Source organism: Nanorana parkeri, unplaced genomic scaffold, assembly GCF_000935625.1.
Source record: "Nanorana parkeri isolate BGI_ZX_2015 unplaced genomic scaffold, ASM93562v1 scaffold24, whole genome shotgun sequence".
Classification (NCBI taxonomy): domain Eukaryota; kingdom Metazoa; phylum Chordata; class Amphibia; order Anura; family Dicroglossidae; genus Nanorana; species Nanorana parkeri.
Genome location: NW_017306292.1, coordinates 1,359,291 through 1,374,921, shown reverse-complemented (window position 1 = coordinate 1,374,921; position 15,631 = coordinate 1,359,291). Strand labels below are relative to the sequence as shown.

General features: G+C 38.3%; 1 protein-coding gene across 1 annotated transcript in view; it reads right to left on the bottom strand.

Annotated features, from left to right (window-relative positions):
- Window positions 1–15,631, bottom strand: part of LIMCH1 (LIM and calponin homology domains 1) — a 249,817-nt gene that overhangs the window by 4,280 nt on the left and 229,906 nt on the right. The window contains exons 24-30 of the mRNA XM_018564460.1: window positions 7,838–7,866; window positions 6,709–6,816; window positions 5,685–5,777; window positions 4,812–4,943; window positions 2,047–2,171; window positions 1,517–1,617; window positions 468–570 (exon numbers count right to left, since the gene is read on the bottom strand). Of these exons, the coding sequence (XP_018419962.1) occupies window positions 468–570; window positions 1,517–1,617; window positions 2,047–2,171; window positions 4,812–4,943; window positions 5,685–5,777; window positions 6,709–6,816; window positions 7,838–7,866 (691 nt within the window). The remainder of the gene's footprint in view (window positions 1–467; window positions 571–1,516; window positions 1,618–2,046; window positions 2,172–4,811; window positions 4,944–5,684; window positions 5,778–6,708; window positions 6,817–7,837; window positions 7,867–15,631) is intronic.

Below are 15,631 nucleotides of genomic sequence, written 5' to 3'. Positions count from 1 at the left end.
CTCAGATCTTATTATTTGCCACACTGGGGTTAATTTACAAAGGGAATTTAAGCTTTTCACTCAGCAAAGTGAATTTTCACTACGCAAGGGAATTTTCTCTAAGTTAAAGCTTGGGTGAAGCTTGGATGAAGCTTTGCTGACCTCAATCATCCAATCATGTGAAAGCAAAAATCCTGTTTTTAAACATTTTTTTTGCTTACACATGATTCGTATTCTGTGCAAGGTGACTTTTCACCACATTCCCTAAGCTAAATAAAAATTCCCCTGCAAAGCTCCACTCCTTTAGTAAATCAATCCCATAGTCTCCAATGTCAATGGCTGTAATACAGAATGAAAACAGTGAGCAATTAACTATTAGCATGACTCTAATACAAGCAGAGATGAATGTGGTTTTAAATCACAACCTTTCTTCTTAAATACCCAGGAAGCCTAAAGACATGAGATTGTCACCTCGTAAGGACACTCACCCCTTTGAATCCACACAGGGCGACCTTGGCTGACTGTTTTTACTGTCCTCAAAATTGTTAAGAGATGCCGCATCCTCAGACACATGGGATTCTGAAGTCACGCCTGATGATTATAAAGAATAATAAATGAACAGCCATTGCATTTGGCAACATGTGATGCAAATGGAAAGACTAAATAATAAAAGTCATGGACATTTTAACTGAACAACTGAAGACCTTATGCTGTACATGTTGTTGCCTTCATTTGCAAATCAAAATAAACTTTTTAAACTGCTTTCTGGCCAATTTGGTGGACCATATCAAAATAAGTAAAAGATATTCTATTTCTACCTTTTTTCTGACTTGGGTGACAAACATTAGTCATAGTATAAAAGTATGGTAAAGTATAACATGGGTAGGCAAATAACTGATGTTAAAATGTTGGTAACGGCACCTTGTGAGTTTGCAAACTTCAAGAGCTACAACACCTAGTTGCTTCATGATGGGAATTTGCATTTCCCCAAACTGGCAGCCACAGGTTATCTGAGCCGAAACTAGATTTAAAAGTTGACAACAAATATGACCTATCACAAGTGGCAGATGCCCTCAGTATCCTAGATGTACAGGCAATATTGTGAAGAATTCCTTAAAAAGGACTCATTCAGTATGCAGCATGCATAAATCAGCACCAAATCAGACATTTCTGGTCTAGATACAAAGGGGCTGGTTCAACCATGTCTGTTAAGCTGCATTGATCTACATAGATAAATGCAAGGCTCAATGCACTGGCAAATAGAAAAAAAATGGTTTTCTTTGTGCCTGTTCCCACCATAATGCTGCATCAAAGTGCATTGTGGTGCGCAGCATAAATATTATGCATGGTTGCATTTTTACACAGGGCACTGCACCTCATTAAATCACAATAGGCTGTGAAGCATGGAACTGAATGGAGAAGTAAACAGTGCTAATGTGTTGTAAAAACGCATCACACCACCCCTACACAACGAACACTAGCATACAGGCCTTATAGCATGCGGTCAGGTGTGAACAAACCTCAAGACTTATCTTACCAAATTGTAAATGAAGGCTGGTGAGTGTGCTGCACTGTTGATGGAAAGTATAGTTGTTCTCTTTATCTGTCATAGGCACCGTCTCTTCTGTTTCCAACCTGCTGGTGCTAGAGGACACAGTATTAAAAGGTCACTTTCACTAGCACAAAAGACATCAACGTCCATCACATAACATTTTAGGAATCCCTCCAGGAGAGGATCAAACCAAAGCTTATCCCTTTGCAGCAACTAAACTCTGTAGGTATAGTAGCACTATGCAGCAAAATGCAACCGCAATCTTTATGAAAGAGCAGCTTGCATGAGCTGCTTTGAGACAAGGAATATGAGCATCTTCAATAAATAAGTTTACAAACTTCTAGATCGATATGGTTATTAGGAGTGGGATAGATGTTATGGAAATTCAATATAGAAATACATGTTTATTTTTAGCTTTGACCATAGATACCTTTTTAATACGCATTTCCTTTCCAGAAACAAAGAGACAAATTATTTCCATTTCAATATGCACTCTCCTTATAATTTCTACATACCTGGAGCCTTTTTGCTGTTCTTCTGGTCTATTGACAGCTCCCTCCAGTGTCCACAATGACACTTGCGGTTTAATATCTTCTGGCTGTGCTGCCTCTTTCACACAGCTCTTTGCCTCTGTCCAAGTCTGCAAACAAACCAAAATAATATTACCCTAATGGTTATCAAAACAGCATCCCTGAACAATTATGGCAAAACCGATTATGTTTACAAATGACTCCCTTCAACATATAATTGTTGCTGTAGTATAAAGGAGAAGCCAATTCATTGTACAAAGACCACACCATTAAATATGCTTGCTAGCAATCTTGAAAAATAAAAGACGCCCTTGGCACCAGCCTTGTTAAATCCTATATTTTATTATTAGTACAACAATATTGAATACTATGGACTGCTGGATTAAAAAAAAAAGGATTACATAGTCCCAAAAATTGTAGGAAGTACTGTAAACAGCGACTGAAACATCAATTTCAAGCTATAGAATGGAGAGCAGATTTATAGGAAAGATACAACCATCAATCTTGCTTTTTCTAACAATCATTGTGTGAATGTTCCTTTTGGTTAAAGTGACACTAAACTCAGGAGGTAAATCTTAAAAATGCATTCAATACCTTAAATATTAACAAAAATGTATCTTATTTGTGTATCACTCAGCTGTAGATCCTCAAATCATCTCTGAATTGGTGCCGACACTGTCCTACCTTCTGGAGGGTGGCTACTTTTGTTCCCCATGGTCCCTGTGTGTTATAAAGTAACCACCGCTCCAAGCTTGCCCTCATGATGGGCTATAATCTCAGGCTGGGTTTACTCATTTGTATTGAGATTGTAGTACATCACGGGAGCGAGTTTGGAGCGGTGACTACTTTATAATACACAGGGACCATGGGGAACAAAATTAGCCACCCTCCAGAAGGAAGGAAAGTGTCAGCACCAATTCAGAGATGATTTGAGGATCTACAGCTGAGTGATACATAAATAGGATACATTTCTGTTAATATTTAAAGCTACTTTAATGCATTTTTAAGATTTAATTTCTGAGTTTAGTGTCACTTTAAGTATGTATGTCAATCTTTGGGGCTGAGATTGTTCACATATCACTAGTGCTGGTCTTTGCTTCGGCAAGAAAATCCAATCCAGCCAGGTAATTTGAGGTTTTGACTGTTCTAGCTTTAATAGCGCTGGTTGTGCTAGCATTATGTGGGCATTTTAAAAGTGGACACTCGTAGGAATAACACATTGATCAATTAACTGGAAATTAAATACACCTTTTCAAGGTATCCACCAGATTTAGTAATAGAAATAAAAATAAATACATTATAACCACCCCATATGCATTAATGGAATATCCCCACATGCACTGTGCCTGGGGAAGCATATGCCTGGGGAATGGGATCTGAGTTTCTGTTTCAATTCAATCTCCTAGTATGGCCAGCTTTAGATTATCCATACACGTTATAATAATCTTCTCCAATGATGTGCTGTACAGAGAACCAAAAAGCCACTGTCTGGAAAGTATACAAAAGAACAAGTACAAAGGAAAATTCCTGTATGGCTTGAAAGCCTTAGCACACCTCTAAAGAAAAACAAGAGATCCTGCAGATCCCTGGAATTACAACATCGGGTACTGTACAATGTATCCATGGATGAAGGTAAGTAACCTGGGCATTCTGCCATTTGCCACTTGAATTGAGACAATGACCATCATATGGCCGCATCTAGGTGGCAAATCTCTCCTCAAGTACATGAGAGATCAATGAGAGATCAACCACCCTTCACCCATACTGCTGTACTCAAAAAGGCTGACCCAAGATTCTGATTCATGAGATAAATGGATCATTCCAGCAGCGTTACTATAAAACGAGCACAAATGAGCAAATGCTTATTATAGGTTGGATGTAAATGAATACACTATGCATTCAATCTCTATTCATACCCAAGGTACTTTGTGTAAGTCCACACAAACAGCACATTCTGACTCTCGAACATGCTGTTCATACAATCTGAACAGATTCTAATTATACCTCCTGCCATCACAGTAAGCCAAGTCAACTTCATTTTAAACCCACGTACTGCCAGCAGTCATGTGCCTGACAGTAGATGTGGCATTTCGAAGTGCCAATGGCTTTTTAAACTGATGTCAGAGCCTAATTTAAAGTGAACCTTTACCCATATCTTTAAAATAACAACAAACACACCTTTAGAAATGTTTAGTAATGACATTCTACAAACACATACTTCTAGATAATTGCCGGCTTTCTTTGCATACCTTACTTCTCTTTTCCTCCCCAGTCTTCGGACAGTGTCCATGTTTACTAAGAGCAGATTACAAGCTCTCCTATTAATTCCATCGTTTCAGCCACATGTGACTAGACATGTGACTAGGACATGTGACCATGCACATCATCTCAGGGGAGGAAAATGCCTTTCTCTGAGATCTCTTGAGATTACAGAAAAGATTTCCCAGCAATGCTCTGCTGATGACAAGGCAATCACAGTGTGCATTGCGTTGGCAAACTAAAGTAATTTGTACTCTCATTGCAGGAAGTGAATGCTCTGCAAGTGTAAGTATTTCAAAATCACAGCATTTTACACCTGACATGTCTATGTTATTAGTAATCATCCTACATAGAGGGATGCATTGGTAGAATTTGATTTTTCAGTGTAAAGGTCCGCTTTAACTAGACATGTCACCCACAAATGGGGCAGTGTATGCTGTCCTTAGACATGTAGCAGAGGACTTTACAGATATTGTAGAACATAGACATGCCTCTTCAGAGGTGGTTTGCTGCTCCCTGTGGTTGGAGGTCATGCTTCCATTCATCTCACATACACCACGATGTAAACTTGTAGCAGGGGACACTGTCACTGGCATTAAGGTGTCTTCAATTATCTTTTTCTCCTGAAGAGACATTTGAGCAATCATAAAAAAACAGCATCGAGAAATATTACAAGATTTTATTTTAAAAACAGGGTTGCATGTTGCATACTCAGCCAAAAAGAGTAACTGACAAGCAAAGTCTAGTTTAGTAACCTAAAGTGCAATACTTCAGTTTGTTCATTCAAAGTCCACTTCATTCAATACTTCAGCTTGTTCATTCAAATACAAGATTCTAGGCAACATGTCATAAAGGTAAGCGATTGAAAGGGGTCTTAAAAAACAATTACATTTCCATAAAATACATTAGCTGTACCAACCTCCAGTTTGTCGATTCAAAATCAGACGCCTAAATAATTCTAATTGTTTGAGATGTTAGTAATCTCAGACAGACTTCATTTATTTGTTGTGGACATGTCCAGTGATAGATAAGTTAACCTCTTTACAGCATTTTCATGTACCCCTGAAACACGATCTTGGCCCCGTTATATATTATTTTTACAAGAATCATGGCACCCAAGCCAAATCCCCTTAACCGAATACAACCTTCAGTGCCCACACTAGCTTAGCGTTTTTTAATAAATTATAATATTTTTTAAATTAGAATTTATACTAATTAATTTTACATGTAAATCTTCCAACGAGATAAGGTGAAGGAGTTGCTAGTGACACCCCCTTTTCCCCAACACACACAAGAATGCAGAATAGCATCGTCACATTTCAAAAACAGTTTAAACTCTGCAAAATGTAAGATGACATAATTACCTCCTCATAATATTTACGTTCCTCCTCTTCCACCTCTTTCTGGGCTTTTTCCCATTCGTCCTTCAGCTTCTCCTGCTCTTTCTGGTACCTCTCCTGTTGTGAATTAGATTCAAGTTTTGTTATAACAGAGAGGCAGTTTGATCAACTACAATTCATGTGTAAGATCAACTAATGAGTCTCGAGGTGACTATAGGAGAGCTGATATGCTCATAAGCGGCTGCTATTGTATGAAATAAAACTATACACACATTTTTTGATTCTCAGGAGCACAAACTCATCTTTCCCATCTTTCTTTGAATTACCACATTCTCAAAGCATTAGCAACTTGCTTAAACTTCATCTCTTTTTTTATTTTTGGACAGAGTAAGGAAGGGTAACACAATTGTTTTTATGGCTGTGCCACCTTTGGGAAGATTCACCCCTCTATTTGTACTGTCGACCATTGCAACAGAGAAAGAAAGTGAGGGAAAATCCAAAACTTTAGAGTTGTCCCCAGAACAAGAGTTTCTTTGTTTGTACTGGTGACCACAGCTACCTGGATTAGAAATTGGATAAAAGAGGAGATGGGGGACACCTTTTCTGCTGAAAATCGTCTAAGAAGGGAATCCCCCTCTCTCTGCTTTCGTCTCACTTCCTATTGCATTTCTGGGACACGAAGTGAAGAAACATTCCCCATTGGAACGTAGCTCAAAATAACGCGACAGGGTTTTTTATATTTAGTGAAAATGGCATTGATTAGATGTCACACAATCACTAGCATATATACATTGCATTTGGGGAGAAACTGAAATAACTAGATTTTAGCCCTCGTTCACACCTGAACGTTTTGTAGCGCGTTCTACGCTCGACGAACGCTCTACAAAACGTTGTGTATATATATATATACACATACACACAGTGTATACACACAGTATATACACACACACACATATACATACATGTATAAATGTATATGTGTGTGTGTGTGTGTGTATATACTGTATATCCATGCACACATACTGTATATTGCAACCAAAAGATATACCTGCAGCAGCCTCTCCTGCTCCTGCTGCCATCTCTCCTGTCGTCTTCGCTCTTCATCTGGATCCCAAGAACAAAACCGACTTGGAGAATTTAAAGCTGGTATTAGTACCTATCAGTAAATACAAACAATTATTTTCAGATATACAGTACAAAAACAATTGTGTTTGCATGCCATTTGATGATTAAATCTTATGGTTTAGCATCATTTGGGGCATGGATAAATCTAAAGCATTAGCTGCACGAATAGCTTAGGCCTAGGATCCAAAGGGCTCCACAGGGACGATTTATAGACTAGCATGTCCTTGTGGACACCTCCTAGTTTTAGGCCAGGTCAGGAACGTTAACTATTTCTTTTATAAAGGTTTAACTAATTTTTCAAAATGAACAAATAAAAATAACATCAAAATAAGTCAACAGTGTACACTCCTAATCAGAAAGTACAAGATACTATTGGACAGAATGCATTATACAATGAAATAAAGCAAAAGAACAAGAAAAGTACCCATAGACTATCAAGTGAGCTAGCTAAGTGTGAGAGCCATACTGGGTGTCCATACTCTCTTTTGCTTCAGGGAAAAAAAGAAGCCTCATTATAGCTAACCAAGTAGTGAGCGGCATCATTGAAAAAGCTCCCCATTGTGCATACCCAGGGAAGACATTACTTGGGGCTAACAGACTTGTGCAGTTGATAGAGCACAGCATATAAGGGTTCAAAGAAGAAGAAATAAGAAAATAGGGGGGTTCCCGTAGGGCATAGGGGGGAGGGAAGAGGCTTACCCACCAGGGGGGACCCCTGCGAGGCATGTTAGAGGTGCAATAGGTTCTGGTCAAACCCACCAAGGCGTGATACTCTACCCATAGGCACCATATTTTCACTTTAAATATTTCTTATGGTACAACACCACAAAACATTTTAAAAAAGGCCCAGCATATCCACAACCGTATACATTACAGTGATCAGAGCCTAGACCCAGCACCAAACCATGCTTGAAGAATTCTGCTGAAGTTAATTAAGGCAGTCAGAGGCGCAGAATGATTAATTGCCCTAATTAATGCAAAACATCTTCAGCTTGACAAAATAAAGTTTAAAACACCGTAATGACACAAACATGCCTTGTGAAATTACTTACTGCTGAGCTCCCGCTGCTTTCCGTACCTCCTGTCAAACAAAATGAAAAAACAAAAAACTTTATTCTGCTTCCTACTCACATATTTACATCTGACTCTTACAGTAATATACAGGGCTTCTGTTCCACTCAGAGAATATCAATGTCCATTTTGCCCACTGTTTTATATACGAGTGTCTGTACTGCCTACAACAGGTCCCCCTTACAATTAATAATGGGCAGTACAATACAGACACCATAGTCTGTGTAAATTATACACCTTCTTAAATACACAAGTCATCTACATGAAACAAATATATATGTAAATACCTCATGGGAACCCATGTGCAGCTTCTTATCTAACAAGTATTCTCATTGCACCATATTTGTTTTAAATTACATGCAATTCAAATAAGCCGATCCTCTTCTATGAAAAGACCTCCACATGTTCAAAGAATTGAGGTATTGAAGTATTATAAGGTTTTTAGATATGTATGTATTTAATCTAAATTAACTATACTTTTAAAGGGAGACATGTATTTGAAAGGCGTATTTTGTATTGTATAGTATAGTATAGTATAGTGCTCCCAGATCTCAATCATTATTATATTGTTATTAAATGTCAATTTTGGCTTCTGTGTTTGGGCATAGGGACAGAAAGTATGTAGTTACATGTTATGCAAATATAACCTTATTTATAGAAGTGTCTAAGGCCTAGGTCACACGGGCTTCAGCTTGTATAAGAGCATTATGAACACCAAGCTCTTATGATGCTTTGAATACCTTTCTTGAATGCCTTTAAAGGACACCTTAACACAAACTGTCAAGGACAATTCTGACCTCTGAAATGCAGATTGATAAAGCCCAACTTGTTATTCACTTTGAATATACAATCATTGCAATTTAATTCTAGGACAACACAGCAAGGGCCATATCAGACAATGATCTGTCACTGACAACAACTTGGCAGCAACAGGATTGCTAAGAAGCGACTTACCTTCACCTATGGAATTGGTCCCTCACTGGCTGGACTATGGAGCTGCTCTGCCACGGCTCCCTTGTTAAAAAAACTGATATTCTGGAGTTTTATTCCAGTGAGGGAGTGACATCCATTAGGGGAAGGGGTTGCTTCACCTCTGATTCTATCTGAATCCCCCACCTGACATTAGCCTACATACCAAAAGCATTTCAAAATATGTAGTGGCAAAAAATACATTGGCACTTGCTTCTCATAAACTGTTTATTTACAACTTCTGAGTGGCTCTGTTCTCACCCAGACAGGCGTTACATGCAGGTGGCTCTTCCACCGACTGAATAATTCTAGTCTTATTTTCTAAAGGAGCCTGCAATTAAATCTGAAAGTGCAGACTAAAAACTGCCTATTGAAAACTCAAAATGAAATTAATCACAACAGTGAACCATGTAAGAGTCTGGAGTGATACCCATATATAGTAAGCAATTCCTGCAAAGCATCAATGATTGATTTTATTTGTTGTCTAAATTGATGATTCAATGATGATCCTTTCACAAAGAAATTGTCTTTTTTTGTCTGCCGTATGGCAATAACACAGGTCAGAAAACAGCCATGCACACAAATACTTTAAAATCACTATTAAAGCCATGTGAATTTCAAAGTGTTTGTGCATCATGAAGTCGCAGAGCTGCAGTTTCTCTATCACATTGAACAGCTTTTCAGAGTCATTGGCATTCATCCCTTTTCCGTGTTATTTGGCCAAGACTAAATGCTGCTTCAAGTCATATGACAAGACCACCATAGCTGTTCACAAGTTTCACCATCCATACCAACCCTGACTGATACAAACCTCTAGTGAGATCACAACAAAAGTAGTCCAATGATGATCACATAAACAGGAAGAGCTAATAGAAGTTTGTCACATTCAACTGGACTTGTTCTATAATGTTGAAGATGTTTTGCTGCTTATCTCAACAGCTTCTTCAGTTCATTGAACCAACTATATGTCTTCAACATTACAGAACAAGTCCACTTGAATGTGACTAATTTCTACTAGCAATACCATGACCTGGATAAATGAGAACCTTCACAGATATATGCAGAAATACCTTGTACCCAGTACTCCTGCATGTAAGCAGTTTACATGATTACCAGGCAACTAGGATTATATAAGAAAGCCCAGCAATGGCAGGTTCCTTTAAGTGCCCAAGGGAGTCTTAATACATTATTATTATTATGATGGTGAAATGTTATGGCTGTATAGCCCATATGCGAGTGATGTATGGTCACTTTTACATTTTCTCCCAAAATCAGTAATAACTGAACAGCATAAAAAATTATATGGTTCAGAAAAGAGGCATTAAAGCGATTTTGGAAGCGATGTGAAAGATTCCAACATTGCTTACTAGATTTGTGTAAAATATGTGTGATGATGGAAGAGAAATGCTGGACGCATGGCAGCAAATAACCCTGAACACATTTGTGTACATGGCTTGTACTTAGTTTTTACGTGCCATTTTATCAAATCTAATGACACATCACATGATATGCAAAGATATAAAACCAATATAATACTTTTATGTTCTAGACAAATTTATAATAGTTTTTTTTTTTTTACGAGCTTCTATATCATCATCACAGATTATGATATCAGTCAATACAACCATATACTGACCTACAGAACTTAAGCTAAACCATAACAATAAAAACAACACACACAATATTATACTTTGCCATTCTTTATTAAACAAATGGTTTAAACAGTTAAGGACATTGATAAAAAGAATATGGGAACCCTTATATTGCGTAAGTAGCAGCACCTAGTTTATTGACTAAGACTTTAACCAAATGCATTGATGCAGTTGCTGATCAGAGATGTGCTGTAGTAAGCAGTTATTTAGGCCCATTCTTATATTTAAAGTAGAAGTATAATATGCTTTTATTTTTCTTTTACTGTATCCTCCCTCCTTTATTAACATGCTCATGAACTTGTAAATAGAACCTTTTGTTTTCATTACATACCTTATTTTAGGCCCAGTCATGTCATCTATACAATGCAAGCAGATCATGGCTGGTGGGAGGGGCTGGCAGGGTGCTGTATATAGCTTCCTTAAAACCTCACAACACCCTGCCTCAGTGCTCCAGTGCTTTCAAGAGCCCTCAATCCTGATGCAAGCAGTGGGCGGGCTCTTGGGAAGAGTTATGCATTTTTAAAAATGCCTTGATGGGTGGATGTCAGTCTGGAAAACTGGGAGTTCCTAGGCAGACTGCATTTGTAAGCAGACCGCCCTAGGAAACACCCACATGTGATGCGGAGCCTACATTACTGAAATAACTGAAATCCAATGAATGAAAGGAAGAGGCCAGGCACAGTCAGGCTGGGGAGGAAGAAGCTAGATGGTGCTGGACATTCTCCAGCCAGGAAATGAGGCGGCTCTATCTGACTTGCTGCAGCTTCTAATGTAAGCTGTGAGAAGCTCACAGTGCACAATGCAATCAGAATAAGCATTTTCAGTACAGGAGAGGAGCCAGTACAAGTGTGTAAGGCTGAAGGTAAGGCCGGAGTTCAGCTTCAAAGTAGAGCTGTGTGGCTGCTCGTTCCCAAGGCTCTCGTCACAATGTGCACAGTTAGGCATACTTCCCTCTTCCTCGGATGACAGGTTAATGCTCCCCCTCATCATTCCATCACCGTCACTGCCATTGTCTTCCAATCATCTACTTTTTAAAATTCATTTGAGTTTAGATCGATTTTAGAAGAAATTGTATTAAATTATGGACTAATCCATTCTAAAATAATTAGAGGTACAAGGCTGTGCATTTACCCGGTTTCACTGATATTCTGCTGTTCCAACTTTCTGATACAGCTCGGAATTACATGACCTAAGAAAGTTAAGCAGCCCCACAAAATAATTCCTCCACCATGCTTCACAGCTCAGATGAGGTTTTGTTGCTAGTAATGTTTTATATTATGTAATACAAATGTGTAAATGCACCAAAATGTCACACACAGCATTGTTCCTGTAGCTCTGAGGAACATCCAAGTAATTGTTTGCAAACTATGAGTGATGAGCACAGATACTCTACAGTGCAAGCAATGGCTGCATACTTTTACATGTTTCTCACCTTGATGATTTTACAGCACACCTTTGCACTCATCTTTTTGGATGCATGGTATTAGGAAGAGTTGATTTTCTTTAATTTGCAATTGGTGTGGCTCACTGTTAATTGATGGGGTCTGTGCCTGTAAAAAAAAAACTTTTGTAGCCCCCTGCCAGCTCCGTAAAATGTAATTCTTCTACTAAAGGTCCTCTATAACTGCTTTTCATCAGAGTATATTGCACTGCTAAAAGGGCAAATCACTCAAGACATAATGTTTATTAAATAAAGGTAGCTTAAACCCATGCCTGAATTGACTGACACTACTAGTAAGGTACGTGAAGATTTTTGAAAAGGAAGTAAACACTAGCTGATATACATTTTCTTTGATTAGGAACTGTGCATCAGAAAGAACTGCCCTTTATTTCCAATACAGTTTTTGCCTTTTATTATCGGTTGCATATCACAGCTTGTCTTCTACAGGCCCTTTGCAGCCACCTCCTATGTATATGTAGTCCAGCAACTGCTGCATGTCATTTCTAATGGTGGGTTTCTAGATGGGCACAACAGTGGACCATACTTGTACAATGTGTGTCAGTATGGCTGTTTGTAGTCTTCACTGTGCCTCCCTGAGAACATGGAAGAATAGTTGGGAGACGAGAACAAAGGGTTGTCACCCAATAATAGGAAGTGCCTGCACAAGCACCTTCACGGCATGTGTGATTTTAATGAAAGGGTTACTTATATTTTATCATCGACCTTGATCGATTAAACCATTTGTTCAATAAAGACATAACATAAAATCTCATGTGTTTTGTATCTTAAAAAACTAAATCTTAATAGAGAAGTATTACATTAAAAAATACATTTTTAGTAGCTGTTCAAAGAAATTCCTAATGGTCTACAAATTTTTCATTACAACTGTATATTAGTTCTAATATTATACAGAATGCCAGTTTCATATTAGTAACTATAAAAACTTGTGGCACAAATGTGAAGTGCAGTGCACTGAAGTGAAGAACTGATTTACTATAGTATTAAGTGAAATGAACAAGTTTTACTGGAAAAAAACAATTCAATACACAAGTTCATCTTACTTTGCGGTATTGGCAATCAAGCCCAGAGTTTGAGAGCTGTGGCTCCAGTATCTTAATTGAGCCAGTGAATCTGCAAAGTACAGCATGACATAGGCAAAGTCTGACACGAGAACCACAAAACACCAGAGATTTCCTGTGGAGCCACCACTGTGGTACAGGAGATTCCACTATGCTATAAAATGTCAACTCTATTACTTGACTGAACAAAGAACCGAGAGCAATGCCTGCAGTCTGCATGCTAACATAAAAGCTTTGCTGGATATTTTTTTAATTTGCTGGTGAAATTCTGATGTGCAAAAGTTAAAAACATAGATTAAAAAAACAGAAAATACAAATATACACTGAGTGGCCAGATTATTATGACCACCTGACGTTTGTAGGCAAATTAGCTATAATTAGCTATAATTTTGCGCTGAAGTTGCTAGAGGGCCAGACCATTATAAATAGTGAAGCAGGTTGTTTACCACGACAGTAGAAGTGATTTTTTTCTGAAGATATGGGTAAACAATGCAATTTAACAGCCTTTGAACGTGGGATGATTGTTGGCACTCTGAGCCATGGCGCGAGTATCAGCAAAACAGCAGAATTCGTTAAATGTTTAAAGACTGGACTGTCAGCCGAAAATCTGGGTCTGAACGTGCGAATTGTGGCCGTCAGCGACTAGTCAATGTTAGGGCAGAACGGAGAGTGGCAAGACTGGTACAAGACAACAGAAGGGCAACAGTGCAGTGTCAGATTCCTCGCATCACCTTTCAACATCTCGTGGAGTCACGAGGTGGCCCAACGAAGTCATCTCGTGGAGTCATCTCGTGGCCCAACGAAGTACTGATGGGGTGGTCATAATAATCTGGCCACTCAGTGTATACATGTATAAGAAAATTATGTAAGGCAGATGCGAACATTATAAAATGATCCTAGAAATATCAAAACATTGTGCACAGGTATAAATCTTACAGCTACATTTGAAGTCTTATTTTAAGTGAAAATTATTTCTGTGATTTAGTTTTAAATGCAAATGTAAAAAATGCACAAAGATCCCTCCTCCTCTTTTTCCTATTTAAAAAATAGAAATGATTAGAATTCCACCGCACGCTTTTCGCTGCTCAGGTATCTACACCAGCGGTGGTCAACCTTCTCAAATGCAGCCCCTGACAGCACTAAAGAGCTGAACATAATATTCAGTAAATGTAATGCAGTACAACATAAAATATGCCTAAATAAAACAGACAGCAGGATAGCTACCCAGCATAGTCAACACACTACTATGGCCAAGTGCTATGGCAGCAGAGCAGGGAATTAACTTTAATTTTCAATGAACCTACTCTATACTTAGAAGCTCACCGTTCTTTTCAGCATATCAGTTCTCATATCGCAGGGTAATTGTGAAAAGTCTAAGCTCCCCTACTATAAAAGTAAACACATGCTATAAGAGATGGTCATTAAGTCCAAAAAAAAAAGTTGTAGCTGTAGTAACAACAACATAAGGATCTTTTATAGTATTACATATTTGTCAGTGCTCCTTCTTTACTTTTGATTTTGCAGAAGTACAACCCTCAGGTTAATCTTTATGTGGCCAGGCTGCAGTAGAAGTTAGGAGGGTAATAAATCTACAAAGCTACACCAGCTAAACAAAATACATAAAACAAGGGGGATCTGTGACTAGAGATCCTGACAATTCCTCCTGTGGGTCTCATGTCAGCTCTGCTAGACTCCAGAGTCTAATTTGCCTCAACAGCCTCCCTAATGGGACCCCCTCCCATGAGAAGCCCCATAGCAGCTGAGTGAGCTGCAACAGATAGAGTTGAAAGTAAACAGAGGTTCATTTATTACAATTCATCTGTTTAGTAAAGGTTTATAATGTTTTATCAGATGAAAGGGGCACATTTAGGTTTTGAGGATGAGTCACCAAACGAGACCACAGTAATACTGTCCACAGTGCCCCTTTAGATGGTAATTTCCATCATTTCACCTATACTAGAAAAGTTACATCAGTAAGTTGCATGGGGCAATAACTTTCTACTCACGAACACCACTATATACAAGCAAATGGCTCATGTGGTAAGCAAGTGAATGTACAGATCAAAGGGAGAAGGTGCCGTGAAAAAGAATCTAATATTTAAAAATATGGTGGTTAAAAATATGTATTTTTTTTAAAGTCTTATAAATAAATGTTATAGCGTAAAGAACAATGTGGCAAATGTAGTAAATCTTAGCGACAACCAGAATTTTTGCCATTGCAGTAAAACTAAATCTGATTGCTATGGGTTACTGTACTTTGCATATTACTACTCTAGTAGAGTATTATTACTCTCCTACACCCTATTAGAAGGCAAATGGTCCTTAGAATCATTGTTCTGATAGAAATGATGTACAGCCTGTCAGGTAAAGCACCCTGTACACTGTACACACACATTAGGAGTCTAATAAAGCTCCTTGGCCATATTGTGCATTTCCTGCAGTGAGACCAGCAAATATAGCAGGCTTCACCCCCACAATCTATCTAAAGGACTACAATACACAAACTACATACTGGTCTATGTCTGTGCAAATTGTGCAAACATTTTAGAAACGTACTAAGAAATATTTACAACCAAGGTAGCTTATTTATCCATTCCATAATCCCATCAAAGTAAACTTAATTTTTCTGCCTCA